The 19,332-nt window shown below is 37.1% G+C and overlaps 1 protein-coding gene across 1 annotated transcript in view; it reads right to left on the bottom strand.

The window, feature by feature from the left end:
* Positions 1 to 246: 246 nt before the first annotated feature.
* Positions 247 to 19,332, bottom strand: part of pola1 (polymerase (DNA directed), alpha 1) — a 253,947-nt gene continuing 234,861 nt past the window's right edge. Inside the window, exon 37 of the mRNA XM_078559832.1 lies at positions 247 to 1,221. Within this exon, the coding sequence (XP_078415958.1) occupies positions 1,067 to 1,221 (155 nt within the window). The 3' untranslated portion in view covers positions 247 to 1,066. The remainder of the gene's footprint in view (positions 1,222 to 19,332) is intronic.

Genomic DNA, 19,332 nt, shown 5'->3' with positions numbered 1-19,332 from the left:
TTTGTGGTATAAAGATTTCTAGATTCTAATCATCCTCAGTGTAAGGAAAGCTTTTTCTTTATAACATTCAATAGGAACATTCAGAAAACAATACAAAATGTTAGCTGTTTATAACCTTTCAGATACTAATTTGTGCGGTCAGACAAAAGGATTTGTGCAAACTAGGAGGGAGAATCAACAATGCTGCTGCCATTTATGAATGTAGAAAAACCATACAGATTTACAAATGGAAAAACTTGCAATGAATTTAATTGGAATATTTTTAAACCAGAGACAATGGTCATTTATTTAAACATTAATCATATGGCACAAACAGTTTCAGAAACAATGTAGAGTTAATTTTATTCAAAATATGCTAGCAATGTATGTGTAAAAAGTTTTCTTATATAAAAAAAAGTATGGATATCATCTTTTTTTAAAAAAAAAGATACCAAGAACATATAGAAATCTTGGAGAGCACTGAAATTTGAAGTGACTTGGCCAGACATTGTTGTACATGCTTCATTCATCGTCAGCTGCCTATTTAAAAACCGGTTGTGTTTGTCTGTTAGTTCTCCAATCCAACGTACTTCAGTTACTTCAATAGATTGTTCAGATTTTGGTAAATGAGACCTATTGTTCCACTCTCCAGTAAGTGTACTCCACAGTGATCCCAACCATTCTCATTTCCTAGTCCGCGGCTCCACAGATCACTCTTTAAAAAAACTACCTTCAATCCTAACACTCCCTCCCCAGCCAGCTTTTAATAAACTGCTTTCATCTCTTTATAGGTTTAATTGATGTTTTGATAGAAAAGTAGATGACAACAAAAACATTAACGAGTCCACGTAATAACAGCGTTGAGCCCTTTTCTAATATGTTTGTACTCCTAACTTCCTCCACCAAGAAGCCTGGGTCAAATTCCAAGACTATTCACATCTTTGTGCATCACATTTAAAGAGCGATCTCGCTGCAGACAGCTTCACAAATCCCAAAAAGCATTAATTATAACAATTTTGCTATTGTTCTGCCACCCACAATATAGCCAATCGAGCCTCAAAAAAAGAGTGAGGCGACAGTATCTCCTTCATTTATTGATTGCACTAAATGCCTGGAAGAGTTTGCTGAGGTTCACCTCAGAGTAGCTGCTGGAAGCCAGTGCATCATCGACAACTCTCTTTAGGCTCTTAAACACAAAACAGTAATCCTGATCTTTAGTCCCAAAGTGAGTCTTCACAAAGTCTAGAAAAAGGAGAGAGAAAAATTACATCCAGGAATAAATTTTAATAAAGTATCTCTAAGTGCTATTTTCAGATTTCAAGTTCTATTTAATTCCATATTTGCTGAAGATCTCTCGATGCCCACTATCCACCTTTTAAAAAAAACGGTTTGTCATCCACCACCAGTAGGAAAAAAATGCTGGTCCAATGCATCGAAACATGCAAAAATGAAAAAAAGAGATGGCTGAAAACATTCTGGACCCATTATAACTAAACTATAAATTTGCATAAGGTGTTGCTCAAGTCTATGGCAGCGCAGCGTAAATTTCTGGTCATGGCAGAGATATTATTCGCTTTGCTGGGTTATAGAACTGAGCAAAGATGTTTCTAGGTATCAGAAATTTTAGCTGAGCAAGGGATTTAAGCTGAGCATTGGTGAAAATTCTTTTGATTTAGGAACCAGGAGACTTCAAGTTTATTTCATTATGAAGGGAGTCAACGATTTAAACAAATTGAAGAAGGGTTCAAATGCTAGGAGACTAAAGTTAATATTTAGCAAACTAGGTGGGAAGAGGGGAGATTTTTATTCACTGAAATGGTAATAGAGTTGCTTATTAAATGACCAGGAATTGCCAGAGAAGTCGACCATGCAAATAGATAAAATGGACAATTGGGAAAGTTTCTGTTCCGAGTGGGACTGAAGCTTCAAGAAAGGATCGAGTGATATGGTAATAAGTTGTCTAAAGTGACCTTTATTTATGAAAAAACATGCAGAGACTGGTTTGAGTCTATTGTCCCTCCTTGTTCCCATCTACACTGAATTGAAATGGTTAAATTATTTCAGATATATTTCTGAATTTATACTTGCAAAGATTAGTTCACTTGGCATTTAAAATGCTTGCATATATTTTTTGTCAGAATATGAAAAGTGTAAATTTTAATGTTAAATGTGTGCACTGTGAAATTCCAATTACAGCACACCCACAATTTAACACAGAAAAGTGACAGGCCTGTATATTCAACATTTGCTTTTGTAACACCACAAAAAATTTCTTCTGCCTAAGCTCCTCTAAACTGCAAAAGTACAATTTCAACTGTGCAAAACACAATATATGACAGACTTATACCTACCATTGCATTAATGGAACATTGTGCATCCTCTGTTTTATCAATTTATACACATACTTGGTTCTATTGCAGTGCAAACTGTGAGATTTGCAGCTCTAATAAGAAATCATTTTAATAGCTTTTTTTCTTCAACGCAGAAAACATTACAATGGACTCATCAAATCTCAGTAGGAGAATAAAGCTCATTTAAAACTGTAGACGGAACAAAAATCATTTGAGAAAATACAAAATGTAACCAGGTGGAATAAGTTCCCCTATGGTGTTTACCTGTCCTTTTGATGGGATATTGACTTCTCCCACCAGGCTAGTTGGGTAAGGGAGTATTGCTGATGACTAGCAGTAGCTTTTCCTTGAAATTATTTTAATTCAATAGACAATACATTATACAACCATTAGTATGAGAGCATTGGAAAGATCTTGGTGCCTTTTATAATATGTCGGATCTCATACCCGAAATGGATCGTTACTGCAGCTTACAGGAGAAATATTAGTGTAGGTTAAGCATGGTGGGGTGGGGGAGTGGGAGGGCAAGGATTCAAAAGATTCGAAGTGTGAGCATTTTAATGTACTTGATGTTAAATACCCTAAACTGTTTAAATCAACGGAGAGTATTATTTGTGGAAGAGCTCTGGACATTCCACCTGCAAATAATCCACTTTCAAATGGTAAAATCCCCAAAGTTATAATCAATGTTCCAAGTCATGTCTCTCATCTAATATTGGGAACTGTTGCATAATCCAGTTGATTTACATAGCAGTTTTCAAGTTACTTGAAAAAGTGACATGTTGTAACCCACAGCGTTACACATGAATAAAAATCATGGCATTAAAAATTGCAAATTGCAAGGAAAAAATAAATTCAACTAGTGTTAGGTACTCTAGTGAAGAATTAATTTGATGAAATATCTTGGTCATGACAGAGTTCTCCCTAACTTGAGACTTGTAAGCAGTCATTCCTTGGCATTTGAAATACCTTATCTAGTATTCCTCACTCATAACCATTGTGAATTAATTAAAAGGTTTCTTTCTGGTGTTCTTATTTTCTGATTTTTAAAAATATATTCAAAAACATATCCCAGACACTTGTATGGCAGTTTTAAATTTTTAATAAAAGTTATTTTGGCTAGAAGTGCAGGCATCAGAGGTGATATAGGAAGAAGCAAGACTAAACTAAATGATATCAGAACGAGGAGGAAGGGTCAAACTTAAGTTAGCTGGATCCAACAGAACTGTAAGGCTATTCAAATAATAAATACCAAACCACACAGCAATGAACGGTTCATTTGCCAAGCATACTACCAATCCTTGCTATGGCCATTAATGGAATACATCAGTTTTAGTTCATTATAATTGTGAACTAGGTCATGATCGAAGTTGATGGCAAATGGAATTTTTCTTTTTATCAAGTCCTAAACCATTAGCACAGTCTTAGTGATATTAAATTTTGAGCAAAAAAAGCATGATAAGGGAATCGAATCTCGCAATGCAGGTTGTTAGCTTCATCCTTGAATCAGGACATCTCCTTTCTGTTGAAGCAAGCTTCCAAGTGTGATTATTAAACCAGGTTGGCTGGTCAATCATTAACAGTGCCTGGAACTGTAGATCTACCTAGTTCAGGTATCCAATTATAATCAAGTCTACAATCAAAGGTCAACTAGTTTTGAGACTCCAATGTCAGATATATCATATTGCAGGCACCTCAAATCCAGTGATCCTGCCTCACCACATCTTTCACCACCTGTGGTCTTGCAGGACAGAAAATGCACTGCCATGTACGATACCAAACTATAAAGAACATATGGGTGCAGTCTGTTTTGCGTTGTGTCTTAGCTTGGGCAACTACAACTGACCTGAGTGCTCCAAAGCTAAGGAATGGGGAAAAAAACAACTAATGCTCTTACTCTCATCTTGTCTTCAGAGCTGAGAGGAAAGAAAGGTTAATGATTGGCCAGTATTGTGCTATAACTACTTCCACCTCCGCAACGTCACCTGCCTCCATACATGCTTCAGCTTACTGCTGCAGAAACATTCATCCACACCTTTGTTACCTCTAGACTTGATTAGTTCAATACTCTTCAGGCTGGCCTCTCACCTTCCATAAACATGAACTCATCCAAAACACTGTTGCCCATATTCTAACTTGTACCAACTCCAGTTCAGCCATCACCCTGTGGTAGCTGATTTATCTTGGCTCCTGGACCAGCAATACCTCAGTTTTAAAACTCCCATCTTTGTTTCGAAATATCTCCATGGCTTCACCCTCCCCAACTTTGTGACACCCTTCAGCCCTGCAACACTCCAAGATCTCTGTGCTCCTCCAAATATGACCTCTTTGATTGGTGTAACCCTAATGGCTGTGTCTTCAGCTGCCTAGGTTCTAAACTCCAGAAGTCCTTCCCTAAACCTCCACCTCTCTCCATCTTTAAGTTGTTCATTAAAGTTACCTCTTTGACCAAGCTTTCCATCACCTGTCCTGATATCGCCTTATTTGGTCCGGTGTCAAACTTTCTTTGATTACACTTCTTGAGTGCCTTAGGACGTTTTTACTACATTAAAGATGCTACATAAATGCAAGCAGTTTTCGTTGACAAGAAGAAATGATTGCCACAATAATAAAAGGGGACAACTGGAAAATATTTGAAGCAGAGAAAAATACAGAGTTGCAGGGAGACAGCAGGGTGGTGACATTTGATTTGGATTGTTCTGGTGAAGAGTCGGCAGACAAGGTTGGCTAATGGCTTCCTTCTGTGTTGTAAACTTCTTTGATTTGATGAATCATCCTCTAATTTATAACATTAGGTACTTAGTACTTTCAGATGAGACTTAAACTGAGGCCCTGTCTGCCCCCTCATGGGGACATAAAATATCTCATGGCATTATTCGAAGAAAAGTAGTCGAGTTTTCCCTGATGTCCTGAACCAATATTTATCCCTGAACCAACATAACTAAAAAAAAATCATCTGGTCATCATCACATTGCTGTATGTAAAACCTTGCTGTGTGCAAATTGGCTGCCACATTTTCTTACAACAGTGACTACACTTCAAAGAAAGTGCTTCATTGACTGTACAGCACTTTGGGACATCTGAGATTGTTAAAGATGTTATATCAATGCAAGGTCATTCTTTAGATTAGTTTCTGCAATATAAATATGCCAACCATTCTTCAAAATCCCTACATGACAGGTGTAGGGTTATACTGGAATATTCACATTACAGCAAAAGTGAATTGTTTCTGAAGCTGCTTTGGAATTAAAGAGCTGATTCATTCAGGCACCAACAAAACCTAGTCTGAGCTTGTTCAGATTCATTCATGTGGTGATGTCAGGATGCCGCAATGCATGCGCAAGAGTTATATTTTAATTGCTTTCAAAATTAACATAGTTAGTTGTCTATCAAGGGAATAGTAAACGAGTAAAAATTCCAGGTCTGATTAACTTTTTTTTTTAACCCTGAACCCTGCTCAACATTAGCCTTTGGATTTTCAACTGCCAAATACCATTTCCACATTAAAGTTTGGGATTGCATTTTGGGTCTCAAACTATAGCCTAGGAGTTTTATTTTGGGTCAATAAGTGTTGACTGGTCATTGCTAAAGATGGCACATAAACAGAGTCAATGTGACAAACCAAGAACTCCTTCACTGGGATGCCAGAAATAGACAGCTGGGTTTATTGGACTGGGAAGATAGGTGGCAACTACAGATCAATGCAGAGTAACGGTCGTATATTTTCGAGAAGAGCAGTGAATGGAAGCATACCATAAGCAGTAAGATTCCTCAGAGCGGAGGAATAGAGAAATCTAGGGAGATACAGTGATTTTTAAGTGCATGTAGAAAAATGCAGTGGGTGCACTGGGTGCATGTAGAAAAGATCATCAAATCGACAACTGGAATTCTAGATTTCATCTTCAAGTACATTGAGTTTATACAAAACATAGGTTAGGCCACAGCTGGGATGTTTTGTACGGTTCTCAGTACCTCATTACTAGAAACATGTTAGAACAATGGGTAGGGTATTAAAAATGATGCAAGGAATCAGAGGTTACAAATATTAATAAAGCTCAAAAATTGGGCTTTTTGCCAAGGCAGAAATTAAAGTGGGAATCTAATAGTGCTTTTTTAAATTGCGAAAGGTTTTGAGAGAATAAATAAGGAAAGATTCTTTGCACTGGTTGTTGAATTGGCAACAAGGGGACACAGACGGAGGATTATCAGTAAAAGAACAAAATGAAAGATGACTTTTTCAGACAGAAGTTTATGCTTTACCACAAGTGGCTATTGAAGCAGAGACTACAACATAATTTAACAGAGGGTTGGATACATTCTTTGAAAAGGGGGTGCAATAAAGTAAAAAGGGCAGGGAAATAAGACTGCAAAAAAGCTCAAATTACAGAAACAATAAGCAGCAATGGGCCTCTTCTGGTGCTGGGAGATTCTGAAAAGGAGTTAAACTTATAATATCCTGAAGGTGGTGCTATTGTGGCCAATAGCACAGATATATTGGCTCAAGAGCAACAGTGATTGCATATTCTGGCTCACGGTATTGTATTATTGGACTTTTCAGATCAATTCTTTAAGAAAGAAAATCAAAACACTTTTTATTTGGCCTGCAAGCTATAATTTTCCACTTGTTCATCAGCAAGTATTACAATCATATAAAATTGTAAGCACATCAGTATACCAGTGTCCCAGGAACGTGATTCCAGTGTTGCTGCCATGAAAGATTTTTTAGCGAGAGCTACCAGCCAATAGAAATGAATATCTACCACTTGGTAGATTCTAGTCACTAAACATCACAACTGCAGTCTGCATATAGTTATTAAACTGTGCACCAGTTACTCTGGATTTATAGCATAGCTGTCTCATCCTGATAATCTTAATTATCTTGTACAAAGAAGAAATATCACTGCAAGTAATGTAATGAACGCTTCAATCACTAGTCAAGTAATATTCCTATTGAGTTAGCAGGATAAAGGAAATGCGAAACGTTGAGTGCATATTTTGCAAAGCAACTTGAACTTTCTAAAATTGTTCTTCCATCTACTATAAACAAATGTCAGTTAATAACTTCTCTACCAAAATGCAGCTGAACACTGAGTACAGAACTGGAAACCCTGTTTGTACCATAATCTACTTGTCAATATCAGGATAAATTATGCAAAAGATTGAAGTGAATGAAGGATAGCCTACCTTCCTTTCAATAATACAATGAAAGCTTGTATCATCTCTAGAAAGTTTTCCAAAGTTATCTGATTGCTCAGCTGTATACTTATTTCTTAGAATTAATAAACTAAAGCCAAAAAAAGGAATCCAATGGTTAAAGTGCCTTTGGATTGTCAAGATCACTGAGGCTCTACCATTTTGACAATCGGATTCTGACAGACGCCTATTTTCAATATGAAGATTTGAATTTTATTGCTGAGAGAACTGCATTCTTTACACTGGTAAGCTGCCCCCATTTCCATCCACTTTGAGATCAGAAAAGACATTCATTGCCATCAGCAAGATGACTACAATGGTAAGGCAGCCAAATGATTTGCTAGTATTTAGCCACTGGCTACTGCAAAATTACCCCATTACCTTTATTGTAATGGCCAATGTCAGGGAACAATCCAAGTACTAAAGTAAAAGCAAAACACCATGGATGCTGGAGATAAGTATAAAAACAAGAAGAATAATTCCAAAGAAGAGTCATATCTGACTCAAAACATTAACTCTGTTTCTCTCTCCACAGATGCTGCCAGACCTACTGAGCATCTTCAACACCTTCCTGTTTTTATAACAACTCAAGTACAATGGGTTAAATTATTTGACATTTAATATCATTTATGTTATCTACATGCATCTATATCGATCTGAGTGCATAAACAAGGCTGTCACTACAGTGCAGTGCTCAGAAGTGCTGCACTGTCAGAGGTATTATCTTTTGGATTAGACATTAAGCTGAGGCTTCATTTGCTTCAATGCCATGGCACTTGGGATTTCTCCTGGTGCCCCGACCAACATTCATTTCTTAACCAACACCTACAAATACAAATTACCTGCTCCTCATTCCTTCAGCTCTTGTATATGGGACCTTGGACATACCTGTGGCTATATCTCACTATATAACAGCACTGACCGCAATTCAAAAATAATCCATTCACTGTGAAGTGCTTTAGGGGGTCTTGGAGAAGAGAAAGGTGCAACAATAAATACAAGCTCTGTCAACCTGTGGTCTGTTGCAGTGGTTTGCATGCATTGCAACCCGGTTATTATAGATGGTACCCTAACTTAAACAGAGGAGTTCAATTAGGATGCTATCAACAATTGGATTGTAGCTGCTGAGTTGGATACAGAAATTATTAAGGCTGCTTATGAAGTGCCTCCAAATTCTGTTACATTAGACAAACAAGAGTAGGCCATTCAGCCCTCGAGCCTGTTGACCCATTCAATTAACTAGGACATGATTTATTTGTATCTTAACTCCATCTACCAGCCTGGTTTTCATAACTCTTAATACTCTTGCCCAACAAAAAATTATCACAGTTTTTGAAATTTTGAATGGACTTAGCCTCAACAGCTTTTTGATGAAAGGAGTGTTCCAGGCTTTCACCACCCTGCAAGTGAAGAAGTGCTATCTGCCATCACCCCTGAACAATCCTTATTTTAAAGATAATGGCTCCTTGTTCTGAACTTGCCCAATATAAGAACTAATTTCTCTCTCTATCAACCCTATCAATTCCTTTAATCGTATACAACACCTCAATCAGATTGCCCCTAAATTTTCAAGATGCAAGAGAATACAAACCAATGCAATAGAAGATTGATCAAAGGTTCAATTTGGACCACATCTATAGACGTCATAACCCTTTGAATAATATCTTTGGAAGCATTTATCCCACACAACACATAACAGAACTATTTTCCTTGGAGCCAACAAAAGTTACAATAAATAAGTTTGTTCATGCTCACAACCAATGGGTTCAAGTTGTAACCATAGCAATTGTGTCCGTTTAATGGAATCTCAAATAAGGCATACATGCACTACAAAGCTATCATGATGTAATCAGCATCTAAAACCCAGGCTTTCAGTATCTTCTTGCTTGTCATATCTACTTAAAAGCACTTAAGCTCAAGAACTCGTCCCCACCATATTGAACTAAAATTTCAGTGCCATGTATTTAAGATTTTTCATGATAAACTCTTGTGCATTGGGTACTGTTTTCACGAACAAATGCATTGGTCTGGATTTTGCAGTCAGTGGTGAATGAATGGCGCTTTCCTTTATTAAACTTCAGCTGCTTACAGACTTTCCGGGTACTTGTACACAGCAGCATGCAATAATTTATCTTGACAGGGAAATCTAGAGCGCGGGTCACAGTGTCAGAATAAAAATTGGCCATTCTGGACTGAGATGAGGAGAAATTTCTTCACTCAAAGGGTTGTGGGTCTTTGGATTTCTCTAATCCAGAGAGCTGTACATGGTCAGTTGTTGAGCATATTCAAGCCAGAGATTGATAGTATTCTGGGTATGAAGGGAATTAAGGGATAAGGGAATAGTGCAGGAAGGTGGAATGAGATAGATCAGCCATGATTTAGTTGGATCGTGGCTAGAAAGGTCAATTGGCCTACTCCAGCTCTTATTTCTTTTCTAATTAGTGAGTCATATAATTGTGGTGCCCTCTACAGGGGATTGGGGACCTGTGTGAGCAGGGCAAGTAACAGTGTGCCTCTCAAACCAATTGGGTTGAAGAATCCTTATTGAAGTACGCAAAGTCTAAACCCGAAAATGTAAGTTAAAATATTTGATTCAATGTAAAATCATGTGCAGAAAGCAAAATTAGGAGAGAGAAAGATAGATTTCAGGAAGACATTAATAAGCTTGCAGAATGGGCATAGAATTAGTAAAAAATACTTATCTATGTTAAAATTCAATGTCACACATGAAAAATAAGGAGGTCTTATATTACTTGGGAAATAATCTAAATGGGGTAGAGAAGCAAGGGGGTCTGGAGTACACATACATAAATCACTGAAAGTAATGAAGCAGGTTAATAAGGTCATTAAAAAAAGGCAAACCAAACACTGGGGTTTATTTCTGGAGGAACAGAATTGAAAAGTAGAGAGAAAACTCGTATTGAACCTTGGTTAGACAATACTTGGAGTAAATAGTCCAGTTCCGGTTGCCATATTATAAAAGGGATATAGACTCAATGGAGGATGCAATAAAGATTTACAAGCATGATACCAGGAACCACAAGTTACATCTATCAGGAAAGGATAAAAAGGGTGGAAGCCTCCCCTTGAAAAGAGAAGGCTGAGGGATGATCTATTAGATCTCATCTTTAAAATTATGAAAGGTTTTGACAGAGTAGACACAGACAGTGTGTTTCCACTTGTAGGGAAGAGCAGAACTAGAGGCTATCAATATAAAATAATCAACACAAAATCAAAAAGGGAATTCAAAAGACACTTCAATATTCAGTGGTGAGAATGTGGAACTCACTCCCACAAGAAGTGAATAGCATTTAAGGGGTAAGGGGAAGGAAATAGAGCGTTATGCTGACAGAGTTAGATGAGGAAAGAGGGGAGGAGACTCAAGTGGTTGGGCTAAATACTAATTTCTGAGCTGTATTTTCTGTATAATTCTACAGGATTAATAGAGAGATAAGGGGGATAGAAAGAAAAAGTTTAAATTAAGTTTTAAAAATATCTCTAATAATTAAAATCTGAAAGGATAAGCTGCCACATATAAAATCAAATTTTTAGTGCCTGCCAAAGATGACATTTGGCAGTAATAATTCACCACTACTCTGTTTTCTGTCCCTTTGTCAATTTCATATCCATGCAGCCACTGCCCTTTAATCTCATGGGCTTCAATTTTGTTAACATGTTTATTATTTGGTAATTTATCAAATGCCTTATGACTCTGTCCTTTCAATTCCAGTCTGACCTGATAGGGTTAAAGTCTCCTATGATTGTGAAGGGCCCTATATGAAAGTGAGTTTTGGTAGTCTAAATGCAACTTCTAGAGGGCTTTGGCCTACAAGCACAAATGGCCTCCTAATTTGGCTTTAGTTGGTAATGTCATTCAGAGAGGCCTAAAGGCTGTTAATATGGAGAAATGGAAATAAATGTCACATTGGTGCAGCAGGGTTTGGGGCTTCTCTTGAGTCTGGGCTAAAAATTAAACCCTATCCTAATGATATTTTACTATTGCTCCCAGACCCAAGTGAGGTACAAACAGGATTGAAAAGGTTTCTCACTAATGTTAATTTCAAAATAGCTGTTGATCTTAATATTTTATTGTTGTGGCACTATCTGGCTGCATATTGCAGCAATTTATTTGACGAACAAATACTTTAAAATCAAGCTTAATTAATTTCTCACTTTAAGTTAATGGAGTTTAAAAAAAAGTTTTCAAAATTGGTTAACACTGAAACATTTTTCGCCTCTCTAGCAATCCCATCGTGCTGTCAGATTATAAACCTAATCCAATGCATACTTTTCGTAGTGCAGTTGGAATTTAAAAAAAAAAAATGGCCTTCATGCCAGCTAGTGATACAAGCCGCTGTAATGGCTTTGAAGCACTTACTTTGCAAAACAGAAACACAGTGACACCAGTCGAGCAGATATGACAGGAAGGTGATCTGCAGCACAGTGATCTGAAGGAAACCTTGTAAACTGTAATCCAAACTCCAGGTTACTCAGTATGGTGACAGCATCACTGTACTGGAGAAAATACATAGGTACTGTAACACATTGAAATCCTGACCCAAGGTCCTTCACCAAGGGTAAACATTAAAGTTCCAATTTTGGCACAGTCCAAACCTCCAAAAGATCCACTGAAATCCAATTCTCTTGACAATGCAGAGGTAACAGTACACTGCAGCTATGTGACCTCGAGGTCACCCTGCATAATATTTATCAGTCAAGCTATCAGTCAAGGATTTTGTCTCTATGAAATGAAACTTCAACACTCCACACTGATGGCCATTGACAGAATTCAAGTCGGGTTCACTGAATATTTTAATCCTGGAAGTCTGTAACCCCTGTTCCAATTGACCCACCTGCCGAATATCTTTAGCAAGTCCAACTGATATTTAAACAGCAGGTACACAAAATGTTAGAGTTTTCTGAAATACAACTCCACAGCTTTATGAAAACTCAGTTGGATCATTAGTAGAAAATCTGGAATATTTACAATTTTCAGGTGTGAAAGGTTATAAACATTAATGGGCTGATGGAAAATATAGAAAGTTATTTCTTTTTAAGCTGTTGCTTTCTCAAAGCTCAACAGTTCCTTTCAGCTAATATTAATAGAGGAGCGATTAATTATACTGAAAATACTTTATACTAAAAAAAAAACCAAATGCTAACACAGCCAAAGGATCATAGCAAATCAACTAATTGGGTCATTCCATCAACAGGACATGTCAGGCAAGGTTAAAACAATGTCCTTTAATACACATTTATGCAACGTGCACAGGGTGGACTTATAAATAAAAAGTTGCCATTTGGATAATAGGAAAGGCTGTTTGAAACCAGCAAAACTGGATTTCAGCAAGGAGTCAACTTCTTCAGAAAATGGTAGAAAATTGGCAATAAAGAGAATATGTATGTTTAAATTGGATTCAGTCAGTAAAGTTACTGTTGTGTGTCAAAAGAAAATACTGGCCTCTGAAATAAATAGTATGTTCAGCACTTTTTTTTGTTTTCTATTCAAGGAACAGGAACCAATTTCTTTATGGGATTAAATGCTTTGGATATACCTCACTTGAGAAAACCCATCAAAACCTTAATAAATGTAAAAATACAATTGCAGAACCCAGGTCCATACCACCTATATTTAGGGTTTATGGTACTGATGCAAGACTCCCACAGGACCCTTCAAATAGGCAACAGTGAAGGATTGTATTGATTTTGTATTTCATAAGCAACAGTGCCAAACATCGCATTATTTTCCTGATGGCACAAATGAAGTTAACCTGAAATCTATAAGAACATTAAGAACGACTACAGGCATTGCGCACTTGATGAAATTAAATACATTTATGTTTTCTACCCATCTAATCCATATTTTCAGCAGGATATGCTTTTAAAAAACAAATATATAAAAATCATGTAGCAAATAAAATGTCTGTTCTCTACATATTTGACCCTGGTTTCATTCAGTTTTCTGAGCTGTGCAGTATGGTAAGCAGTGCCTCCCTCCCAACATTGTTCCAAAACTCAAGGAATGTTATTGTTTCAATTTGAAATGTCCCTATCATTTTGTAATGATATTTCTCATCTGTTTAATTTTAATTGCTGTGGGCTTCGATCAACTATGGACTCAAAAGGTTGTTTGCTCACTTCAACACAAACCCTCACAAATTAATGAGTATATGGAGACTGATAATTTGTTCCTCAACTACTCCTATGTTATAGTTGCACTATATTTTCCCTTCATTATCATCTAGCACCGCATCAAAAGAAACCAGACAAAACTGCCCAGACAAGAAAACTACAGAAAGTCTGCAACAAAGTTGGCTTTTTCGGGAGGTTAAAGGTACATTGTCACAATGTATAGTTTCAGTTGCAATTTTGATTATTTTGCACCAAAGATTTTACATGAAAACGTATATGAAAAAATAAAAGCAAAAATAATGACCAAAAACATTGCCACTGAACCAACAGAAGGTGTTTTACAGTTCCAACTCTCAAATAGAAATCCACTGCTGTTACAACATGGTAACAGGCTATAGACCTTATCCAGTACCCTTCAGCAGAAAATAATTATCACATTTACCCACCTTGTATTGCCAATGTAATTTTGAATAATGGCATAGTTTCTGCTTCCACCACTTGTCCTAATAGTGAATTCCACAGAATCTCAGCTATGTATGAAGAAGTTGCCCTGACCTCAGTTGTAAACATTTAAAAAAATCATTTAATCTTATTTTTACGGCCCTTGATCTTGACCCCTCAGCTACCAGAAACAGCGTGCTTTTATCTACCCTGTCATCTCATTTTTAATGCAGGATGTCATAAAAATGAGAGCAAGAGAGAGATCTGGATAGAAAAAAAATAGGAGATGAAAAAATAAGTCTTTTAGAAGAAAAAGTAGACAGTAAATGTGAACTCATTCCATCTCTAAGCCTTTGCAAGTTCCCTGTCTATTTGCCTTCCTTATCTGAGAAAGAATGAGAAAACTAAATGGGGTACTACTTGGCTTGACTTGCTACGCTTGTTTGTTTCTGATAAATTCGCCAAATTTACACTCTTGGAAGAAGCAGTAAACCCCACCAGCCCTGTTATTCACCAACAGGAAAGGATACAGATCAACAATCAAACTGAGCCATTCACTGTTGTTACATGTGACAACTTCTAAACAGCAAAATATTCTGGCTACATGAAGGCTGTAAGCTTTAAATACCTTTATCTCACAGTTTTCTGAAGACCTCAGTTAAAGCAAACTTGTCTAGTTTAACCAATCTGCAGTGCAGACTAGACATGTTCTTGCTGGAATTCTAACACAGGGAACTCTCAAAGTTAAAAGTAGCACACTTTTGACGATACAGTATTTGGAAGCTATCCAAAAATGTTATAGTTATAAATGAACTATAAATTATATGGATTCTCGATTAGTAAAGTAATGGTATGTGCAGTTTCAGAGATTGTGGCACATGAGACAGAGATGGCAGGGTTGTTCTATAACCAATTTTGGATTCTCACCTTTTTTGCTTCTAGTCTGAACAGAACAATGGGGAGTCTGGTATCATAAACATGAATAACTTAGTTGTGAATTAATTTGGGCAAGAGTAATTATATCCAAACCCTCCTCCAATCAGCTGTTTGCTTCTACGCAGCTATCCATTGGTCAAGAGGCCAGAATCCAATTACTTCTACTATTAAACCTTGACACTCTCTTCCCTCTTCTGAAGAAATGAGAAACCAACATAATAATCTTCTGAAATGATTAAAGTCCTGAATTATTCTACTAGGCATTTCAGTTAATTTGCCATTCTTTACTCAATGACTGCTGTATGACTATAAAGAATTAATATCTTTCCAATTTCAATTGGACATGAATGTACTACATACACAAGAAAAATGCTTATTTTGGTCACAAGTAGATTAAATATGGACGACTACCCTGAATTACTCAACTTAACAATGGTCATCACAAACACATTTCACAAAGAACAATTTAAATACAAAAGCACACCATTATTAAGTAGGTGTTTTGTAAATAAAGTTACAAGAGAAAACAGAAAATCTAGCTGAGGTTAAATACTGGCAGACAGGTTCAAAAAATGAATTCCATGAAAAAGCAGGGGATAATTCTGAGAACCTATTACTACAGACAATTTACTTCAGAAAAAAAATAAAACCAGAATGGTAAATGATTACCAAAAGCAATCATGTCATCACTGAAAGATGGAATAAAAAAATCTTTTTTTGTGAAGTGGCTGAATGAGAGCAACTTAAAAGCCACCAAGCCTGTCAGAGGCACATTATTTCTTTTACACCCCGTCTCCCAATTCATCTCAGCTCCGCTGACTAACCCCAGCTCCCAGCAGGTGGAGCATTTAAAATAAATAGCATTTCCCACAAAATGCTCTCACTGCCCTATGACAGACGCTTCCGATTCCTGGCCAGTCACTGTATCAGCTTCAGTAGTATCTAACAAGGTGTAAATACAATAACAAGCATGTAATTAAGTGAGCATGATGAAGTTAATGGAGATAATTCATTCCATTTTGGGCTTATGAATATTCTATTAGATGTTATCAGGCAGCTGGAATAGCTGTTAATTTAATCATCATTCAGTCCAGCAAAATGTTCTTTGTGCTAGCATAATTGCAGAGAATGAATAATTGATTTGACAATTGTACCAGTGGATTTCAAACAGTTATGTGCACTCTAAGAGCAGGAAGGGAGGAGAATTGGAATACTCTAAGCAGTGAAGAGGTAGCAGAGCAGCCTGTAAATTGAACATTATGAAGATGCACATAAAAAGACATTTTTTTTAGCTCGCCAATGCAACTGAGTATAGCATACCAGTAGTAATTCCGAACTAAACAGGGAAAACAGATTGTAAATGCTATACTATATATGGTTGAGGGATAATTGAACAAAAATGATAATTAAATAATGACTGCTTAAAACAAAAATGTTAAGCAAAGCAGACAGAATTCTTCCCATAGGAATAAGGACCTTTAATTGAGAGTACATACCGCACCAAAAGGAATTATATAATGTTCACTCCCTCTTTTCCCACCCTCCACACACCTTTAACAGGATAAGACAGGATCATCCAATATACCCTAAGGCTACAAATAAATGGTACTCTAGGTTGGACTATAAATGTAAGGCCTTTAGGAGTAACACAACACTCTTTATCCTGCTTATGTGCTTATCCTACTCAAAGTTTGTACCTTGCTGGTGTAAGATACTCCATTTAGCACTGCAATTTAATTTAAAACCATCTAAAACTTGCTCGCTAAAAACTTACTCCACAACATTCATTGACCTATATCAAAATCTTTTTTTTTGAGAGTAAAGAATTGTCAAGGTAAGACAACACAACAAATTCCTCCCCTTTCAAGTCATATCTGACCATGATTCACCTGCAGACACTGTCTCAGGCTGAACCAGACTGTTTGCAAACTTGGCATCCTGATTGACCTTAAGCTGCATTTCACCCCGTATCCACACCATCACAAAGGTTGCTGACTACCACCTCTGTAGCATTGTCTGCCTCCAGCCCTAACTTAACCAACAGCCTCGGCTTCTCAGTCATTAGCCCAGTATGAGATGAACTGTTCCACTTGCAAGATACTCCACCCAGGTGCCTATTGTGGTATATAGTCAAGGGAGTGTGGCCCCGACTACTCCTGGGATCATGACCTACTTATCCAACTCCTCAAGTGAAGATCCTATGCTTCATCATGCTGCCCAGAAAGCAAAGATAAAGAAAGGTAAAAGAGCATGCTATGAAACCACCACCAAGAGTATCACCACAGTTTAAGTATCATTTTGATGTGATACTCAATGGTCTTAATCAAAAACATGCAATTCAGGAAGCAGAATGAAAATGCTGAAAACAAGCAGAAGTGACCTTCATAATTCCTTATATATTGTATCAATTGCACGCTGTCTTTGTCTGGACAATAAAATAAGCTTCAATTCTGGTAGAGGAAGTCATAGGAAGCAAAATTCTGAAGCTCTTGACATACTTTCAATACAAAGTTTGAATGTTTGAAAATGAAGGAATTGTACATATCCTCACTCGGCTCCAGAGAACCCTGAAAGTGAATATCTTCACTAGTAGGATGGGCAAGTAGCAAGCAGATAGTTTTAGCTGGTTCAGTTCTAACAGTAATTCTGTGCACACATGGGAGTCCCTAAACCATGGTGCTAAGATTCCTGGACTTGGCGAACTGATGATCCTCCCTACAGGGAATGTGCACTCAGTATTGGACATACAAAAATCCTACAGCTGTAGATTAGTCAGTAACCTGGTTCAGAGGTTTTTAAGCATCTCAGACAATGTTGTTGATAAAGAGGGGTGCTGTAAAACTGAAGGGAGATGTTACCAAGTATAAGGAATGTTTACAACTGACCCTTAGATAAATACCAGATATTCGGTTGTTTCAATCTATTTGTTGCTTAAATAACTTTGTTGACAGAGTTTCTTAAGAACTCTGCATTCTCTATTTCAATGCAGTAGACATACTGGGCTCACAAAGGTCAAAAGTAACCTAACATTTTCTCAGTGTCTGCCTCTTATGCCCCAACACAAAAAATAATTTGTCCATATTCAGTAGGTAGACTCTCTTCTATCTGCATGGCAATGCTTGACTTTCAATCATTCCCTCTCCCAAATGCACAGTTGATGTCAAGCTCACCAGGTAAAAAACTAGAAATTATTTCAAACTCATGTCCTAGAGTTAAACAATGTTGCAATGCAGTGTGCCATCTAGTCCTCCTGTATGGAATTTTTACATGGAAAGACAAGAATTCAACTTTAGACTTTACTGGAAAAGTCCTGAAGTTTTCAGTAGAAACATGTTTATCAATTACAACAATTAAATTTTACAAACTGCTGGCAGAAACACCCCAAAACAATGATCTGTGGGTCTCCTTTAGAGTATTTGGTGAGTAAATGCTTTGAGGAAGAAACCCTTCCTTCTCACCTGGCATTAGACAGCACTATTCAAACTGAGAAGGCAGGATACTCTGAAGGAAAATTGTCAATGTTGCTCCATACTGTGGATTAAATAGGTTTTTGAACAATATTCCTGTCTGGTCAGATGAAAAATTTATGGAAAAAAAAAAGTACCAATTAGCCAAAACAAAACATCTACTAGTGGAATGAAATGTACTAATTTAATATTTTCAAATGCACCATAACATAGTATTTACAGCACAGAAACAGGCCATTCAGCCCAACAGGTCCACGCCTGTGTTTAGGCCCATATTAATTCCCGAAGTGCAATTCAATGGAGCTTTAAACAGAGGACACACTTTTCCAGCAGGGTCAGCTCAGCAATGAGCCACTCAACACAGCACCTGTGATCCAACATTTAGAAGACACTTTCCTGAACTTTTATAGCATTTCAACTTTTCTTGTCGACACATTTTTCCAACAGAGGTATGAAGATGATAAATAAAGTGTAGGTGAAGGACTGCAGTGAGAAGTGGTTAGTCATGCTAATAAAAAAGGCCATCTATCGTCCCCGTACTGACCTCTGACAAACCGCTTTCAGAGTAATTTTACTGCTACTCTGGATTTAACTTTACTAACTGGTAGCAATTCAGCACATCTTTTCGTACCAGCAGTTATCTAAAATGCTACAATAATGACATCAAGAGTAGAATGGTGCAAGATTGGTTTTCTATTGTGCTGCTCAACTGGCATAATGCCCACTTTGAAAGCAATTCACAGCTCATCACTGAAATCCTGGCAGATACGACACTAAATGCCTCAACAGCTTTGCAAGAGGACCACACCATCCATGAACCAAAGCAGATAAGG

The sequence above is a fragment of the Cetorhinus maximus genome, chromosome 16, assembly GCF_964194155.1.
Source record: "Cetorhinus maximus chromosome 16, sCetMax3.hap1.1, whole genome shotgun sequence".
In the NCBI taxonomy this organism is placed as follows: Eukaryota; Metazoa; Chordata; class Chondrichthyes; order Lamniformes; family Cetorhinidae; genus Cetorhinus; species Cetorhinus maximus.
Note: the sequence above shows the minus strand (reverse complement) of the source record. Positions and strands in the feature narration are given on the sequence as shown.